The 16311-nt window shown below is 51.4% G+C and overlaps 2 protein-coding genes and 1 gene segment (V, D, J or C); 1 reads left to right on the top strand and 2 right to left on the bottom strand.

Moving 5' to 3' along the window:
• On the top strand, positions 1–2224 carry LOC118258274 (T cell receptor alpha variable 1-1-like). The segment is given in 3 exon segments: positions 1–49; positions 836–1118; positions 2110–2224. Coding segments are annotated over 3 exon segments (447 nt in total).
• Positions 2225–3696: 1472 nt separating this feature from the next.
• On the bottom strand, positions 3697–4002 carry LOC118258273 (feather keratin Cos1-1/Cos1-3/Cos2-1-like). Its single transcript, XM_035566936.1, has one exon. It carries the CDS (start codon positions 4000–4002, stop codon positions 3697–3699), a length of 306 nt encoding a protein of 101 aa, XP_035422829.1.
• A 10409-nt stretch (positions 4003–14411) lies between these two features.
• Positions 14412–15169, bottom strand: LOC118258267 (feather keratin Cos1-2-like). Its single transcript, XM_035566932.1, has 2 exons — positions 15068–15169; positions 14412–14747 (listed from the first exon to the last, which is right to left on the bottom strand). The coding sequence occupies exons 1-2, from the start codon at positions 15167–15169 to the stop codon at positions 14412–14414; spliced, it is 438 nt and encodes a 145-aa protein (XP_035422825.1).
• Positions 15170–16311: the final 1142 nt, after the last annotated feature.

Here is a 16311-nt window from a genome sequence, read left to right as displayed (position 1 = left end):
ATGTACCGCGGGTATCTCGTCCTCACTGCCTTCCTGGGGCAACTGCTGGGTAAGTGCTGGCTTTTAATCAAGGCATAAATCTTCTTTCCCCAGGAAGCCCTCATCAACCTGACAACGTTTTTGTGGGGAACAACTCTTGAATCACAGGGAAACGTTGGCAAAAGTTGTCTCTTCCTGCTTTTTTTGTCCTTTCAATGCATCTCTCTCTGCCTCTCTCTTCTGGTCCACCTACTGTCACCAGAGGAGATTGCAGCCACCTCTGCAGTCCCACATTTCTCCCTTTACTACAGAAAGAAGCAAGATCCTGTCCAAGTGGGTATAGGGACAATTAAGCTCTCCTCCCATGGACATTACCAGGGCGTCCAGTCTGTCTTCTGCCTGACATGTTCCTGCTGTGGCCTCCAATGTCCTCCTGCTTGTCTGCACAGCCAGGGCTCCCTCCTGCCAAGACTCAGCTCAGCGTGTGTATACTGATTGGCCTCAGAACCCCCTGAGATGACAGGGATGGGGAAGCAGGTTGAACCTTTTCCCAGTAGCTGCATGAGCACCTCAAATGGCTGGAGGGTGTTGTGTATGTGGGTGACAGGCAGTGCCCTGGTCCTCTGGGCAGAAGGAGAGCAGGCAGGAGCAGCAGGCACACAGCACAGCTCTCCTCAGGGTCCAGTCTGGCCAGGGAGCTCTGAACTCTGCCCCCAAACCGCCTTGATGTGTCTGGGCCTCAGGACCCTTCAGCCCAGCAAAGGACAGGAGCCTTATCCCCCACAGGTCTGAATCAACTCCTGTTTGCCTGCCTGGAGACTTCCCCACAGAGCTGCCGACCTTCTCTTTCTTCCAGAAACCATGGGTCAGGTGTCTGTCACCCAGCAAGAAGGACAAGTCACCGTGGAGCAGAGAAACACCTTCCAGACCACTTGCACGTACCAGAGCTCCAGCTTTTATGGTTTGCTCTGGTACCAGCAGAAGAAGGGCCAAGGCCCTCAGCTAATTTCAAATCAAGCAATAGCAGGCACCAAGCAGAGCGTCCGTTTCACCACAGAGCTGAACATCACGGGGAAATACAGTGTTCTGCAGCTGAAAGAAGTTGAGCTCTCTGACAGCTCCTTGTACCTCTGTGCTGTGCGTGACACCCTGGTGCAGAGAGGTACCCTGGTTGAGCAATAACCCTGAGAAGGGAGGGGATGTGTCTGTGCAAGGCAGAGCTCTGGGGTGGAGCCCTCAGCTCTCCCCTGGCTGTGCTGCTTCCCCTGTTCACCCCAATATCTGCCAGCCATATTCTCTTTCCCAAAGGGGCTGGTGTCTGTGGCTGTGCAGAGAGTGCTGACCCTGACTGCCTGACCTGGACCTCAGTTTTTCTCCCTTCCTGGGCTCCCAGAGTAGAGCAGTCTGCTGGGAACCAGGACTTACACAGTGGTTGCTCTCAGACCTTCAGGACCAGGGTGAGTAAATTCCTGCCAGTGCATGATAAAGCAGCTTACCTCAAGTCCTAGCTAGCCCAGCCCAGAGACCCCTAGTAGACATTCTGACAGAGATTTGCAGGGTTCTTCTCTCTCTTCAATGAGTCAGTCAATAAACTGGATTTGCGTCCCAGCCACCAGGTTTTTTCCAGACCTTCAGCCAGTTCATGTCCAAAGCCTGTGCCTAAGGGACAGAACAAATAGAGCAGCCCTTAGTGCCAAAGGCCCAAGAGCTCTCCATGTTCATCATAGTAAGCGATTAGAGCAAGAGATAAATGAAGACCTACAGCCCAGTGAGTTCATTGACGTCTCCTCAGGGGAGCTGGGGAAATCTATCATCCACATCTCCTGCACAGGGAGCAGTATCGTAGCAACCAGCTCCCACAGTAGTGGGGGATTGCATGTCTGGGACAAGCCAGGTGTCCTGCAGGCTGCAAAAGCTGAGACCTGGCAGGAGAAACATGGCTGTGCTGATGAAGCCTCCTCTGTCTCACAAACCATGCTGAATGTGGTGTTTTGATGTCCTCAGACTCAATGAAACTCTTCTGTCTGCTTGCAAGAGCAAGAAGCAAAGCAACCCAGAGGAAGAAAAGTTCAGCCCAGGAAGCTCCCAGCAGGGGGCATCCATGAGCTCTCTTCTCCTCCGTGCTCTCAGGGAAGGCAGCGCAAGACTCAGCCTTGGTCGAGGCCTGAGGAGAGGTTCCCCCATCCTCACCCCGTGGACCAATAACCCCATCCTCCATCCTGTTCCTGTGGCACTGGCAGCGTGAACAGTCTGTGTGAAAGCAAAGCACCACAGGGCTCCGAGGTGTGCAGATGTGGGAAGGCCCTGGCCTGGGTGTGGGGAGCAGAGGTGCTGCATGGAGCACAAGGGCAACTTCATCCTCACAAAGACAGAGTAGCTTAGTGCTCAGGAGAAGCATGTGCCCTGTGGTTGGGCTGGTGCATGCCCTGTGCCGTTCAGAGCCTGTACACAGAGCCTGCTGAGTGCACAATCAGGTCCCATTCTCACTGCTATGTCTCAGTGGTGCCTGGGATTTTTGCACTCACAGAATGTCTTTTCTGGAGCACAGTGTGGTTGTGGCACCTATGGGGCCTTTGAGTTTCTTGGCCTGATGAAAGCTGATCCATGCTTGGGGAAAGAAAGCAAGACCAAACAGCCATGAGTGTTTGGGCACCAGTCCCTGTCCTGGGTCTGCCTTCATGTAAAAAGGAGCTGGGTTCACAGGGACTGCGGGCTCCAGTGTGTGGCCTGCTATATCTGGCAGGACTATGAACTTGTGGATCCCCTCATCTCTACGCACATTGGCAACAGCTGGGCCATGTGCTGTGCGGTGATAGGGCTCCTCACGGTAGCTGTACCTGTTCTTCATGCCCTGGTATGCTGCCCATGTTCAGATGCTGGAGGAGACGGGAAAGTGGAGTAGAGACAGAGGGTCATCCCCAAGAAAATTACCCATTCCCAATTTCTGCCATCCTTTGGGAACATCTTTGTCTGAGCCTCCATCCCTGGCACAGCTCCATCCAAAGCAAGAGGAACACTCTTCCCCAAGAGGTGGGGCCTACAAGATGAGCAGAACATGTCTATGCAGAGACTTCACAAGTGTCCATTAGCTGTGGAAGAACTAGGGATGTCTTTCTCAGCTTCAAGAGACAGTGCCTGAAAGTTGAATCACTGCAGTGTGCCCCACCCTCCAATGCCTAGAGGACCGAGGCAGTGCCCCCAGCTAATTCCCAGTAAAGAACGGCTTTCTCATTTAGCCATCTCTGTGCAGATGGAAAGAACAGACAGGCACACACTCAGGATTCCTGCAAATCTTTATTCAGTCTAAGAAGGAAAATAAGGTGACTCCAAGAGGAGGCCCTGAGTGTAGATTGCAACAGGGGCAGACAAATATCTGTTCTGCTTTTCTCATGGCAGACTTGTCACAGGGCATCCATCTACCTGGCGCACAAGTGGAGAAAGTCTTGCAGGTCAATCCAGGCTGGTTTCCAAGGCCTTCAAGACAGTTTGGTGGGGAGCAGAGAACAACAAAGAAAAGAGAAAAAGTGAGTGGAAAACAGGATAGGTATACATCGGCCATGTTGTCAGAGAAGCCAGGCTGGCCCCTCATTACAGGACAAGCCAGAGATAGTCAGGTCCTCGTAAAACAACACTACAAGGTTTGTTCTTCTGTCCATTTTTGTCCAGCAGCATGTTCTGAGTTCCTGGCGTCCTGGTCTGGGGCACTGTCTGACATCTTTAGCAGGGGCGGCACCTGCTGCCACAGTAGCGGCTGGCAATACAGGAGAGGTCACAGCACCCGGAGTTGATGGGGACTCCGTCACAGCTGAGGATGCTGCCAATGGCGGCGGAGGTGGAGGATCCCACAACAGTGTTCTGTGGGAAGGAGCTGAGGATGGGGCTGGGCAGGGTCACCACCACAGGAGACAGCTGGATGACGATGGTGGAGTTTTGGCACTGCCTGACGCAGGGCTCATTGCAGCTGCTGGCCAGTGGGGTCGGGCCACAGGGTTGGCACTGCTGGCACTGATCGTAGCAGGACATGTCTCAGTGTACCTGGGAGAGAGGGCAGGGAGGAAGCAGAACATGGGCTGCCCCAGGGGTGGAAACATAGCCCTACCATTTGCCATGGACTGATCCAGTCTGCGCTGGAGCAGGGGGAGGCTCCTGAACACCTTCAGTACATTGATGACATCATTGTGTGGGGTGACACTGCAGAGGAAGTTTTCGAGAAAGGGAAGAAAATAGTCCAAATCCTTCTGAAGGCCGGTTTTGCCATAAAACAAAATAAAGTTAAAGGACCTTCACAAGAGATCCAGTTTTTAGGAATAAAATGGCAAGATGGACGTTGTCAAATCCCAATGGATGTGATCAACAAAATAACAGCTATGTCTCCACCAACTAGCAAAAAGGAAACACAAACTTTCCTAGGTGTCGTGGGGTTTTGGAGAATGCATATTCCAAATTACAGTCTGATTGTAAACCCGCTCTACCAAGTAACTCGTAAGAAGAATGCTTTTGAATGGGGCCCTGAGCAACGACAAGCCTTTGAACAAATTAAACAGGAAATAGTTCATGCAGTAGCCCTTGGGCCAGTCCGAACAGGACCAGATGTAAAGAATGTGCTCTACACCGCAGCTGGGGAGAATGGTCCCACCTGGAGCCTCTGGCAGAAAGAACCTGGGGAAACTCGAGGTCGACCCCTGGGGTTTTGGAGTCGGGGATACAGAGGATCTGAGGCCCGCTATACTCCAACCGAAAAGGAGATATTGGCAGCATATGAGGGAGTTCGATCTGCTTCGGAAGTGGTCGGTACTGAAGCCCAGCTCCTCCTGGCACCCCGACTGCCGGTACTGGGTTGGATGTTCAAAGGAAGGGTCCCCTCTACACGTCATGCAACTGATGCTACATGGAGCAAGTGGGTTGCACTGATTACTCAGCGGGCTCGAATAGGAAACCCCAGTCGCCCAGGAATCCTGGAAGTGATTATGGACTGGCCAGAAGGCAAGTACTTTGGGATATCATCAGAGGAGGAGGTGGTCCGTGCTGAAGAAGCCCCACTGTACAACAAGCTACCAGAAAATGAGAAGAAATATGCCCTGTTCACTGATGGGTCCTGTCATATGGTGGGAAAGCATCGGAGATGGAAAGCTGCTGTATGGAGTCCTATACGACGAGTTGCAGAAGCTGCTGAGGGAGAAGGTGAATCGAGTCAGTTTGCAGAAGTGAAAGCCATTCAGCTGGCCTTAGATATTGCTGAACGAGAAAAGTGGCCAGTTCTCTATCTCTATACTGATTCATGGATGGTAGCAAATGCCCTGTGGGGGTGGTTACAGCAATGGAAGCAGAACAACTGGGAACGCCGGGGCAAACCCATCTGGGCTGCTGCATTGTGGCAAGATATTGCAGCCCAGGTAGAGAACCTGGTTGTAAAGGTACGCCATGTAGATGCTCATGTGCCCAAGAATCGGGCTACTGAAGAACATCAAAACAACCAGCAGGTGGATCAGGCTGCTAAGATTGAAGTGGCTCAGGTGGACCTGGACTGGCAACATAAAGGTGAATTATTTATAGCCCGATGGGCCCATGACACCTCAGGCCATCAAGGTAGAGATGCAACATACAGATGGGCTCATGACCGAGGGGTGGACCTGACCATGGACACTATAGCACAGGTTATTCATGATTGTGAAACATGTGCTGCAATTAAACAAGCCAAACGGTCAAAGCCTCTCTGGTATGGAGGACGATGGCTGAAATACAAATATGGAGAGGCCTGACAGATTGATTACATCACACTCCCCCAAACCCGCAACGGCAAGCGCCACGTACTTACAATGGTGGAAGCAACCACCGGATGGCTGGAAACATATCCTGTGCCCCATGCCACCGCCCGGAACACTATCCTGGGCCTTGAAAAGCAAGTCCTATGGCGACATGGCACCCCAGAAAGAATTGAGTCAGACAATGGGACTCATTTCCGAAACAACCTTATAGACACTTGGGCCAAAGAACATGGTATTGAGTGGGTGTATCACACCCCCTATCATGCACCAGTCTCCGGGAAAGTTGAACGATACAATGGACTGTTAAAGACTACGCTGAAAGCAATGGGTGCTGGGACATTCAAAAATTGGGAAACACATTTGGCAAAGGCCACCTGGTTAGTCAATACTAGAGGATCTGCCAACCGAGCTGGACCTGCCCAATCAAACCTGTTACGCACTGTAGAGGGGGATAAAGTTCCTGTAGTGCACGTAAGAAACATGCTGGGTAAGACAGTCTGGGCTACTCCTGCCTCAGGAAAAGGCAAGCCCATTCGTGGGATTGCTTTTGCCCAGGGACCTGGATGCACTTGGTGGGTAATGCAAAAGAATGGGGAGGTCCGGTGTGTACCTCAAGGGGACCTAATACTGGGTGAGAATAGCCCATGAGTTGAATTGTAGTATGTTAATTATCATATAACACTGTATGTCATCACTACCATGATTGCTATATATCATAGATGAAAATGGTGATTAATTAGAAGGTATTGGAAAGAGTGTAACCTGAGCATGACATAAATGGTATGGAATAAGGGGTGGATATCTGTCCTGGTTTCAGGTAGGACAGAGTTAATTTTCCTCCTAGTAGCTGGCAGGGTGCTATGTTTTGGATTAGAATGAGAAGAGCGCTGATAACATGCTGATGTTTTAATTGTTGTAGAGCAGTGCTTACACCAAGCCAAGGACTTTTCAGCTTCTCGGTCTGTCCTGCTAGCGAGCAGGCTAGGGATGCAGCAGGAGCTGGGAGGGGACAGACCCAGGACAGCTGACCCAAACTGGCCAAAGGGGTATTCCATACCATCTGACGTCATGCTGAACAATATATAGGGGTGGCTAGCCGGGGTGGAGGGGGGGGCCGGCTGCTCGGGGATAGGCTGGGCATCGGTCAACGGGTGGTGAGCAATTGCATTGTGCATCACTTATTTTGTACACATTATTACTATTAATACTATTATTATTATTATTATTATTATTATTGTTATTCTTTTCCCTGTCTTAATAAACTGTCTTTATCTCAACTCACAGACTTCACTTTCCCGTTTCTCTCCCCCATCCCGGAGAGGGAGGGGGGAGGGTGAGCGAACGGCTGTGTGGTGTTTGGTTGCCAGCCGGGCTAAACCACAACAGCATCCTTGAAGTACAGCTGAGCACCGGAGAACTTGCAGACATCCTGAAGTTACCCTCAACAAAGGCAAAAGAAGAAACACAGGAACAACTTCTTTCGTGAGAAGGAGCAAAACTGTGCAGAGAGGGCTGACCCTGACTGGTTGACCTGATCCACCGAAGGCTGTTTTTCTCCCCTTCCAGGGCTGGCAGATCCTGCTTGGAACCAGGACTCCCCGTGGGAGCTTGCTCTCAGCAAATTCCTGCCAGCCCATGACTAAGCAGCTTGCTTCAAGCCTTTGTCAACAGTCCAGCCCAGAGACCCCTAGAAGAAGTCCTGACAGAGATTTTCAGGGTTCTCTCTCCTTAATGAGTCAGTAAATGAACTGGATTTGCATCCCAGCCACCAGGTTATGTCCAGACCTTCAGCCAGCCCGTGTGCAAGGCCTGTGCCTGAGGGACAGAAAACACACAGAGCAACCCTGATTGCCAAAGGCCCAAGAGCACTCCATGTTCATCACAATAAGCAAGCAGAGCAAGACATAAAGACTTACAACCCGATGGGGTCATTGTCGTCTCTTCAGGGAAGCCAAGGAAATCTATCATCCCCATCTCCTGCACAGGGAGAAGTGTCATAGCGACCAGCTCCCACGGCAGCAGGGTATTGCAAGTTTGGGTCAAGCCGGGCATCCTGCAGGCTGCAAATGCTTAGACAGAGCAGAAGAAACATGGCTGTGCTGATTAAGCTTCCTCCATCTCACAAACCATGCTGAATGTGGTGTTTTGATGTCCTCAGACATCAAAAGAGCAAGAAGCAAAGCAACCCAGAGAAAGAAAAGCTCAGCCCAGGCAGCTTCCAGCAGGGGGCATCAATGGGCCCTCTTTCCTCTGTGCTCTCAGGGAAGGCAGTATCAGCCTCAGGCTTGTCTCAGCAGGGGTCTAATCAACCCCCTAGGATCAAAGCCCCAGGGAGTCTCTGGGGACATTAAACACCTCTGTATTAACAGTGCCTTCCCTCCTATTCCTGCCTGGGATTACGGACTGGCACTCTTGGTACCACATGTCCTGTACCTGCTCAGTCTCCCTGGAACCAACAGTGCCTGGAGTGCTGCTCTCTTCTCCAAGGGTTTTTGTGTCCTTTCTTCCCTGAGCACAGAGGAGGCTCCTCAAGAGAAATTCCTCCATGAACAACAACTGCTGCAGGAACTCCCTCCACAGGGACAGGCATAGTGCCTCACTCTGGAGTCAGTGGCTTAAGACAAAAGAGAAGGTGCAGAAAGAGCCTCTGCCCTGGAAATCTTCTCCCCCTGCACCTCTGCACAAGGCAGCTTTTGCCATTTTCTGTTCAAAAAGCTCATGGTTCATTCAGATGTATGGGCTCTGCTCCATACCAAGGGCTGGAAGAAACAGGACAGAGACTCACCTGAGGCTGGCAGTTCCATGCAAAAAGCTTCTTTGTCCTCTGATTTTTCCCCAGAGCTCTGGTAGGATGGACCTTCCCTCAGTGGGTATTTCAAGAGAACATAACAGTGCTGGCACACAACTTCAGCAAGATCCGGATTCCCCCTGCCCGCAAGGAGCAGGAGATCCCTGAGTGGGGAGAAGCATAGGAGATAATCCTTTGTTTTCTTGTACAGATCTCTGTGACTTTGTCCGCAACTGTATCTCCAAGGGGCAGTGCCTGAAAGAGCCTCATTGTCATCTGCCTTACTATCATATTACTCTGGGAATGATGAAAGGCCCCCTCCTGTGCTCACCATATCCCCTGCCAAACAAGGCAATGCCTTTCTTCCCTGGCAACATGAGACCACCATGAAAAGGCTGATGTGGAGGCGAAGGGTTGGATGCAGAAAATTTTAATGACTCTGACAAGGGAAATGGGGTCACTTCTAGAGTAGGCTGTCAGTGCAAGCAGCACCAGGAGGTGCCAGAAGTCTGTGCCCATCACCCATTGCAGAGGTCCCACAGGACATCCATCTGTCTCCCCACAGAGGGAGAGGGGCCAGCAGATCCCCCAGAATGTGTATGGGTGGTGTTATGGCCCAGAAGAACAGAAGAGTGGGAAGATAGCGGAGAGAGTAAAAGACATGGAAGATAGGCTTTGACCGTATTTTCAGAGAGCTCCATCTCCCTTCCTTTTGAGAGGGGACACTGGATGCTCAGACTCTCAGACATCATTGGCCAGAAGTTCTGTCCTCAGTCTGGCATCACCTTCTGGGTTCCCAGGGGTCCTTGTGTGGTGTGTCACCAGTAGCTTTAGCAGGGGGGGCACTTTCTGCCACAGTAGTGGTTGGAAATGCCAGAAAAGTCACAGCACCCAAAGGTGATGGGGACTCTGTCACATCTGAGGATGCTGCAATCAGCAGCGGAGGTGGAGGATCCCACAATGGTGTTCTGTGGGTAAGAACTGAGGATGGGTCCTGGCAGAGCCATGATCAAAGGAGAGGGCTGGATGATGACAATGGAGTTCTGGCACTGCCTGACGCAGGACTCATTGCAGCTGCTGGCCAGCGGGATCGGGCCACAGGGCCTGCATGGCAGGCACTGGTCGTAGCAGGACATGTGTTGGTGCAGGAGGTGCAGCTGGGAGAGAGGGCAGGGAGGAAGCAGAGCACAGGGACATGTGAAGAGCAAAATGTCTTCATCCAGACATGATCCAAAAAGAGTGGCCAGGACCAACAAGGCTCCTGCATCTCTCTTAGATGAATATCCATCTCAGCCAAGTCCCACATGGGCTCTGAGTCACACCTTTCCCAATTGCTCTCCCATGACCACCATTGCCAGGACCCAGCACAACAGGTATTGGCATTAGTAGAAAAGGACACGTGGAAAGGGCTTCAGATACACTGGGTTCCCAAGAAGAAGGAGATGAGGGGGTCGAGGAGCAGGGCTGGCTTTTCTGGTGGCCTTGAACTGCCCCAGGCCCTGAGGTAGCCTCCACAGAAGTGATAATTTTCTGGGTGTTCGTGATGAATGGAAAACCTCCCACCTAATGACGTGGGCTGTGGGGCTGTTTCCTGGCTTATGCCACACCCATTCCCTCTTAGAAACTTCTTCTGAGTACTGGGATAGAGAGGCTTTTTGAGACAGGATTTTTGAGCCAGGACTGAGTCAGTGGTGGCGGAGGACTCAGCTCAGGTGCCAGATGGGTCCAGCACAGGCAAGTAATGCTTGCCTGGGGCACTTTGGCAGCGTTGTATGTGGCTGCAGTGACAGGAAGGGGTCCAGCTGCTCCCAGACCTGCAATCTTTGCCTGGTCACCTGAGGGCTTCCCTGCATGTGGACATGCCATGTCTTCCTGTCTTCCTCTTTCCCTCCCTTCCAACTTCCTCCAACAGCCCAATGGGGCTGGTTTCCAGGCAGGTGGGCTGCACTGTGCGGTTTCCCTTCTCTTCCTCCTAAAGCTGCCCTCTGGAGAAATGGGTTGACATCCTTGGACTCCTCTCTCTGGGCAGTCCCTGTGCATCCCCACACTGTGCTGTCCTCTCCTCTGGAGCCTTGTCCTGTTCAGAGTGCCACAGCCTTTCCCTGCCAGAAGGTCCCCAGCATCTCCTCTGTCACCTGCCCTTGGCCTCTGCCCCTGCCCTGTCGGGAATGTGTGCACACTTGCGTGTGCGGCAGAGCCCTTGTGGCTCCCATCAGAGGCACTGAGTGCACACATGTACCTGATGTCTGCATGTGCACACATGTGTGGCCTCATGTTCCTGTGCATGCAGTGTTTGCACCTGCATTTGTCAGGACATCTATGGAACTGTGTGTACATGCATGCACATGCATGTTTGCATGTGTCCATGGATCTGTGTGTGAAATGTGTATGTATTCTTGGTATGTGCTAGTGCATGTGTGCATGTAATTCTCCTGATCCTAGGCATGTGTCCAGACTGTCCCAGGGCCTGTAGTGTCATCTCCGTGTGGTGGTGCCAGGTGCTGGTGCAGCCTCAGCCCCTGGTAATCCGAGGATATGGGTTCAGGGCTGGAGTGCTTGGGTCTGCCTGTGGAGGGTCCCGAGCTTTGGCCAAGTCCTTCCCTAGTGCCTCCCAGCACTCATCTGTTTCTGAGGCCATCCTGGCTCCTGAAACAGGTAAAAACACAGTTCCATGAATCTTAGCTGGCTCCCTGGGGATGAAAGCATCACTGACACTGTAAGAGTCCTGGGACATCTAGGATGTGCAACACCATCCCAATATGGCCTTGGCATCATATCCCAAAGGAAACCTCACATGAGATACTTCTCAGCAGCAGCCCTTCCTCGCTATTCAGGCTTAGCTGAAGTGCAGTAGACCTGGCTCCACAGCCCCATAGTACGCAGGAAAGCAGGGGAATTCCATCATCGCTTTCCATCAACTTAAAAATCTCTTTGAAACCTTGGCAATTAATTTCTATAAAATATTCCAAATTTTTCAGACCTACTTGGTAATTGGAAACTGATATAAGAGGGCAGAAACAAGGAAAAAAACGAATCTGGACTTGACAGACTGTAATTTGTAGATGACTTCTGGAAGGGTCATGAAAAAAAAGTGGGTAGATGTATACCTGGAGAAGGATGGACAGCTGTTTGCATGGTTGTCTATATGGAAGTAGACTGCGAAGGAGAGAGGGGAGGTGGAGGGAGAATGAGAGTGGCAGTGATCAAGAGAGGCCATGAGAAGAGCCACTTATGCTAGGAAAAGGCTTATTTGTGGATGTTTACTGCTGCTCTTATTGCAGCATGAAACTTACCTCTGACATCATCTCCTGAAATCTTAGAACCATGGCAAAGGAGATCAGGACTTTTGGGACTGAATTCATTCTCCTGGGCTCAACAGAAAATTGCAGCTGGCACATCATCCTTTCAGTCATTGTATTCTCCACCTCTCTCCTAATCCTGACGGGAATGATCTCCTCTTTGTCACTGTGGGGAGTGACGAGCACCTGAGGATCCCAACGTACTTCTTCCTCAGCCTGCTCACCTTCTTGGAGAGCTGGTATACCATTACCAGTGCTCCCCGAACACTGGAGACTTTCCATGTCTTCAGGAGAAAGAAACTTTTGTGTTTCCAGCTGCTTGGTACAGTCATTTTTCCACTTCTTCTGGATATCACGAAATTTCTGATCTTCTCAATATTGAGCTCTGATTGCCACACACAAGGCATTGCATTACACCTCAGTCATGAGAAACTCTGCTTCCTGTTCTCCTTAGGAGCATGGGTGCAGAGTGGATACCAGGAACGTTATTGTCTGTTTCTGCTGTGGTGCTGGGCCTCTTCTGAGCCTGGCCTGGGGAGTACAATGCTGGGCGAGAACCTTGAATGTATCCTTTCTGCCCTCATCATCTGAAGCATGCTGCTTTTCATGGCAGACTCCTACATCTGCACCATCTTTGCCATTCTCTCATCCTGTTCCATAGTCTTTCACTCACCACAAGGCATTCTCTGCTTCTGCCTCCCATCCCACCACGGTTCCCATTCTTTGAAGACCTTTCTGTCAACATTTATACTTTACCAAGCAGTCTATGGCAGGTGAGACTAGCGTGGTTCAGGCACTGGAAAAGACTCCACAGGGAAGTGGTAAAAGCATCAAGCCTGCTGGGCTTCAAGAAGTGCTCGGAGCTTCTCATCAACCAGCACCCCCAGGTCCTTCTCCTCAGGGCTGCTCTCAATCCATTCTCCACATAGCCTGTAGTTGTGCTTGGCATTGACTGACCCAGACACAGGACCTTACACTTGGCCTTTGTCGAACCTCATGAGGTTCACACCAGCCAACCTCTCAAGCCTGTCAAGGTCCCTCTGGATGGTGTCCCTGCCCTTCAGTGTGTTGACCACACCACACAGCTTGGTGTCATTGGGAAACTTGTTCAGATGCACTCAATTTCACTGTCCATGTCACTGACAAAGATATTTAAGAGTGTCAGTCCCAATACTGACCCCTGAAAAACAACACTCGTTACTGATCTCCCCCTGGACATTGAGCCATTCACTGCAATGTTCTGAGTGTGAGCAATCAGCCAATTCCTTACCTACCAAGTGGTCCATCTGTCAAATCCCTGTCTCTCCATTCTAGAGACAAGAATATCCTGGGGGACCAGGTCAAATTTTCTGACCAAGTAAAAAGTTGTTCTCCATCTTTTTTATAAGGCCCCTTTAAGTATTAAAAAGCTGCAGTGAGGTCTCTCCAGAGCCTTCTCATCTGTAGACTGAACAGCCCCAGCACTCTCAGCCTTTCTTCATAGGGGAGGTGCTCCAGCCCTCGGATCATCTTTCCAGCCCTCCTCTGGACTCACTCTAACAGGTCCACATCCTTCTTGTGCTGAGGGCCCTAGACCTGGATGCAGCACTCCAAGTGGGGCCTTAACGGGGCAGAGTAGAGGGGGCAATCACCTCCCTCAGCCTTATGGCCACTCCTTCTTTGATACATTGCAGGAAGCAGTTGCCCTCCTGGACTGCAAGCACACACTGCTGGTTCATGTTGAGCTTTTTGTCCACCAGAACCCCCAAGTCATTCTTTGCGGGGCTGGTCTCAATGACTATTTCTCCTAGTCTGCAATCATGTCCACGATTGCCTCAGATCAGGTGCAGCACCCTGCATTTAGACTTGTTGAACCTCATTAGGTTCACATGGGCCCACTTCTCAAGCCTGTCCAGGTCCCTTTGGATGGCATCCCTTCTTTCAGTTGTAGAGAATATTCCATTCAGTTTGATGTCATCTTCAAACTTGCTCAGGGAGCACTTGATCCCAAAGTCTATGCTGTTAATAAGGATATGAAACAGTACCATTCCAAAGGCAGACCTCTGAAGGACATCAGAATTCCCACGGAAGCAACGACTTTCTCCTTTGGCCATCTCTATGCAGATGGAAAGACCAGACAGGGACAAAATCAAGGTTCCTGCAAATGTTTATTGAGTCTCAGGAGGGAAATGAGGTGACTCCAAGAGGAGGCCCCGACAGCGGAGAGCAGCAGGAGCAGACAAAAATCATTCTAAGGCAGAGTTGACACAGGGCATCCATCTAACTGGACCCACAAGTGGAGAGAGGCTAGAAGGTCACTCCAGGCTGGTTTCTGGGGGCCCCACAGAGAGCTTGGAGGGGAGCAGAGGGCAACAAAGAAAAGAGAGAAAAAGAATAGGTGAGTGAAAAACAGGAAAGGTAGACATTGGTCATGTTGTCAGAGAAGCCAGGCTGGCCCCTTCCTGTCTGTCTTTACAGGACAAGTCAGAGATGGTCAGCTCCTCGTAAAACAACACTACAAGGTTTGTTCTTCTGTCCATTTTTGTCCAGCAGCATGTTCTGAGTTCCTGGCGTCCTGGTCTGGGGCACTGTCTGGCATCTTTAGCAGGGCCGGCACCTGCTGCCACAGTAGCGGCTGGTAATACAGGAGAGGTCACAGCACCCGGAGTTGATGGGGACTCCGTCACAGCTGAGGATGCTGCCAACAGCAGCAGAGGTGGAGGATCCCACAGCAGTGTTCTGTGGGAAGGAGCTGAGGATGGGGCCAGGCAGGGTCACCACCACAGGAGACGGCTGGATGACGATGGTGGAGTTCTGGCACTGCCTGACGCAGGGCTCGTTGCAGCTGCTGGCCAGCGGGGTCGGCCCGCAGGGCTGGCATGGCTGGCATGGCCGGCACTGGTCGTAGCAGGACATGTTTGGGGGCAGGAGGTGCACCTGGGAGAGAGGGCAGGGAGGAAGCAGAACATGGGGATGCATGAGGAGCAGCCTGTCACCACACCAAGAGGGAACCAAGGCACAGGCTGTGCTGTGAGCTGGAGGGATGTGCGAAGGCTTCTTGGCCTCATCCTGCAAGGGCCCAAAAAGAGCCACCAGGACCTATCTGGGTATAACCTAGACCACAGACCAGAAGCCACCTCAGTACAGATGGCCAAGCCTGCCTCCACAGCAAACCTTCTCCCCACCTCCCTCTTCCACAACCAGCAGCCCCAGTCCTTTTGGAGAATGACCACGACAAGAAGGGTCTTCACACTCACCTGTTGAGTCTTCACAAGAAGAAAGCCAGAGAAGTGGATGAGAGAGCACGGAGATGGGCTGGCTTTTATAGTGGGCCTTAGCTGCCTCATGTCCAGAGGCATCCCTTGAAGCAGGGACTATTTTCTGACAAGCTCCTCTTGAATGCAAAACATCCCACCTAATGATATGGGATGTGTGTTGTCTTCCTGTGACGCTGCTTTTCATTTCCTGGTTTATGCTGTGCTTTTGCCCCAGAGAAGGCAACTTTTGAGTGGCAGGTAGGGAGGCCCAAGTATTTCCAGGCAACACACGTCAGTGTGGGCAGAAGACTCAGCTCACGTGCTGGAAGAGTCCAGGAAAGGCAAATGATGTCCGCCTGGGTGACTCGTTAGGGGCTCTTTGGGGCCCTTTTGGCCAGAGGTGACCCAGCTCCCGGCTGTGAACCTACCCCACTCTGGGTACCACATGAAACCATGTACTTCACCCAAATGCTGCCCAGAAACTCTGCTGGGGTTGCTCCCAGGTGGGCCTCAGTGAGCGCAGAGTCTGTCATGTTCATGCACATGTTCCTCTCTTCTGTCACTTCCCTGTACTGGGGCTGCCTGGGACAGACTTAATGTTCCCCACAGCAGCCCCTAGAGTGCTGTGCTCTGTACTTGGAGCTAGAACAGCATTGCCATCACACCCATGTTGGGTCTATTGTGGAGCAGTGCTGGCACAGCATCAAGACTCTCTCCAAGCCCCCCAAAGCCAGGAGGTAGGGGGTGGGCAAGAGGTGGGGAGGGGACATCACCAGGGTAGCTGACCTAAACCAACCAAAGGGATATTACATACTGGATGATGTCACACTCAGCAGTAAAGTTGTGAAAGAGGAAGGAAAAGGGGGAGCTCTTATGTTCCACTCAAAAAACAGCTAGGCTTATTGAGGCCCTGCTTCCAAAGACATGGATGATAAGTACTTGCTTATGGGAAGTAGAGACTAATTGTTTTCTCTAAATTTGCTTTCAAATGGCCTTTGCTCTTTGGTTCTTCTTTTTTTTTCTCTCTCTCTTTCTTTTCTTTTCCTTTAATTAAACTACCCTATCTCAACTCATAAGCCCTGTAGTTTAAACATTTTCTCCCCACATCTTCCTTTGAGGTGGGGGAATGAGAGAGCCACGTGGTGCAGTTTAGTTGGCCATCCGTTTGAAAACATCACAGCCTGTGTGCTGCATTTGTGCACATGTCTGTGGGCGGTGATTTCTGCATGATTCCACACAAGTGT

Source organism: Cygnus atratus, chromosome 25, assembly GCF_013377495.2.
Source record: "Cygnus atratus isolate AKBS03 ecotype Queensland, Australia chromosome 25, CAtr_DNAZoo_HiC_assembly, whole genome shotgun sequence".
Taxonomy (NCBI): domain Eukaryota; kingdom Metazoa; phylum Chordata; class Aves; order Anseriformes; family Anatidae; genus Cygnus; species Cygnus atratus.
Note: the sequence above shows the minus strand (reverse complement) of the source record. Positions and strands in the feature narration are given on the sequence as shown.